Source organism: Austrofundulus limnaeus, unplaced genomic scaffold (genome assembly GCF_001266775.1).
Source record: "Austrofundulus limnaeus strain Quisiro unplaced genomic scaffold, Austrofundulus_limnaeus-1.0 Scaffold730, whole genome shotgun sequence".
NCBI classification, from domain to species: Eukaryota; Metazoa; Chordata; class Actinopteri; order Cyprinodontiformes; family Rivulidae; genus Austrofundulus; species Austrofundulus limnaeus.
In genome coordinates this window covers 223,549-225,242 of record NW_013953132.1, presented here as the reverse complement: position 1 = coordinate 225,242, position 1,694 = coordinate 223,549, and the positions used below count along the sequence as shown (strand labels likewise).

The 1,694-nt window shown below is 38.9% G+C and overlaps 1 protein-coding gene across 1 annotated transcript in view; it reads right to left on the bottom strand.

Moving 5' to 3' along the window:
* Window positions 1–704: 704 nt before the first annotated feature.
* LOC106532207 (integrin beta-5) overlaps window positions 705–1,694 on the bottom strand; it is a gene marked incomplete at both ends in the record, with an annotated part of 8,273 nt that continues 7,283 nt past the window's right edge. Inside the window, 1 exon segment of the mRNA XM_014028228.1 lies at window positions 705–866. Within this exon segment, the coding sequence (XP_013883682.1) occupies window positions 705–866 (162 nt within the window).

Sequence of the window (1,694 nt, the reverse complement as noted above, 5' to 3'; positions counted from 1 at the left end):
GTACACAATCATTAAAAGGTACCATTGTGGTACACAATCATTTAAAGGTACCATTGTGGTACACAATCATTTAAAGGTACCATTGTGGTACACAATCATTTAAAGGTACCATTGTGGTACACAATCATTTAAGGTACCATTGTGGTACACAATCATTTAAAGGTACCATTCTGGTACAGGTCTATATTTTCCTTGTTCCTTTAACAAACTAAAGAAATACTATTTATCTTTCTTGTACACACCACAGCGAATCATGTTTCTCTCTACAGAGTTACACAACTACAATTCTCATCCACATTCTGAATCACAAAAACATTCTGCAACATACATACACTCTGCCTCCATCAGTGTTGGGCACATTATTCAATTATTTGACAAAATAATTAATACATTAATCAATTACTAAAATAATCATTAGCTGCAGGCCTAATTTCAAGTGCTGTCATCCTTTAATCTCTTTATTTGGGTTYGAATAAACAAAGTTGAAATCCGATTAATGGGCATCAAACTTATGGTAATATTAGTAATAATTCACCCATATTTATAGGATTATGCCGGTTGGTACCTACAACTAAAATGGAGACAGTTGACCTCTGAACTGGTATTTGAATGATTAATCTAACATTTTTTTCCTGTTTCTGTAGATTTTTCAGAACTAGCAGAGTAGTTCTTGTGATGAACATGCAACAAAGAGCACTTCTTACCATCTTTGTGGAGGCACTGTACTCATTCTGTTCGTTGAGGTGACACTGTCCATCGTGGGGCTGAACAAGACCTCCCAGCCGGCCGTCCAGAGCCAGGTGTGGCACATCGTCTGTAGCAAACACCAGCAGGTGATAGGCCCCTTTTCTCCAGCCGATCTTCTCCTGTTAACAGAACAGTAGAGTCAGATGATTGACTATTTGACTTAAGGACTGACCAATCACACAATAGTTGATGAATAACCATAAGAGAAAAAGTTCTGCTTAGACCTTATGCACGGAAGGAGCTCATGCTCTAATTCACTTGTCAGATTCAAGACTTGGTGCCTCTCATCTGGCCTGCCAAGGGGGCGCCCCCTACAATTTTTTTGTATGTTTTCACCTCCGCCAAGCGGGTGAGGTAATGTTTTCGGTCGCGTATGTCAGTCGTTCTGTCTGTGGACAAAATTACTCAAAAACTTATGGACGGATTTTCATGAAATTTTCACAAGTGGGAAGTGGCCCAAGGAACACACCATTAAATTTTGGTGACGATCCGGATGATGATCCGGACCCAGAAACAGCCAATCAGCTTCAAGGAAGCTGACTGTAGACGTCCAATCACATCGGATTATCRTAGACGTGTCAACCCCGACTGTATACATCCAATGGTATTGCCTGAAGCGGTGTAGAATACCAATCACGAAGGCACATGGAAATAAAACTTTAGACCGAATTGTTTTTAAATCGAAAAACTTACTGTTTGAAGTTACTTTAACGTAACAATAAATCATTTTCATAATTTTCATTCATGTCCTAACAATTTTGTATTTTGTGTGTAAGTTTTTGGAGTTTTCCCCCACCTGTAACGGAAGGGTAAGCTAGATAACCCCCACCCCCCATTCAGGTCTGTTATCCAATAGATAACGCTACGGTTTTCTTAAACAATTAGGTTTATTCTGTTTTTTTATGGCTAAAGGTTTTCTTTTTTTCTGATGCTGTTCCACTCCTGTT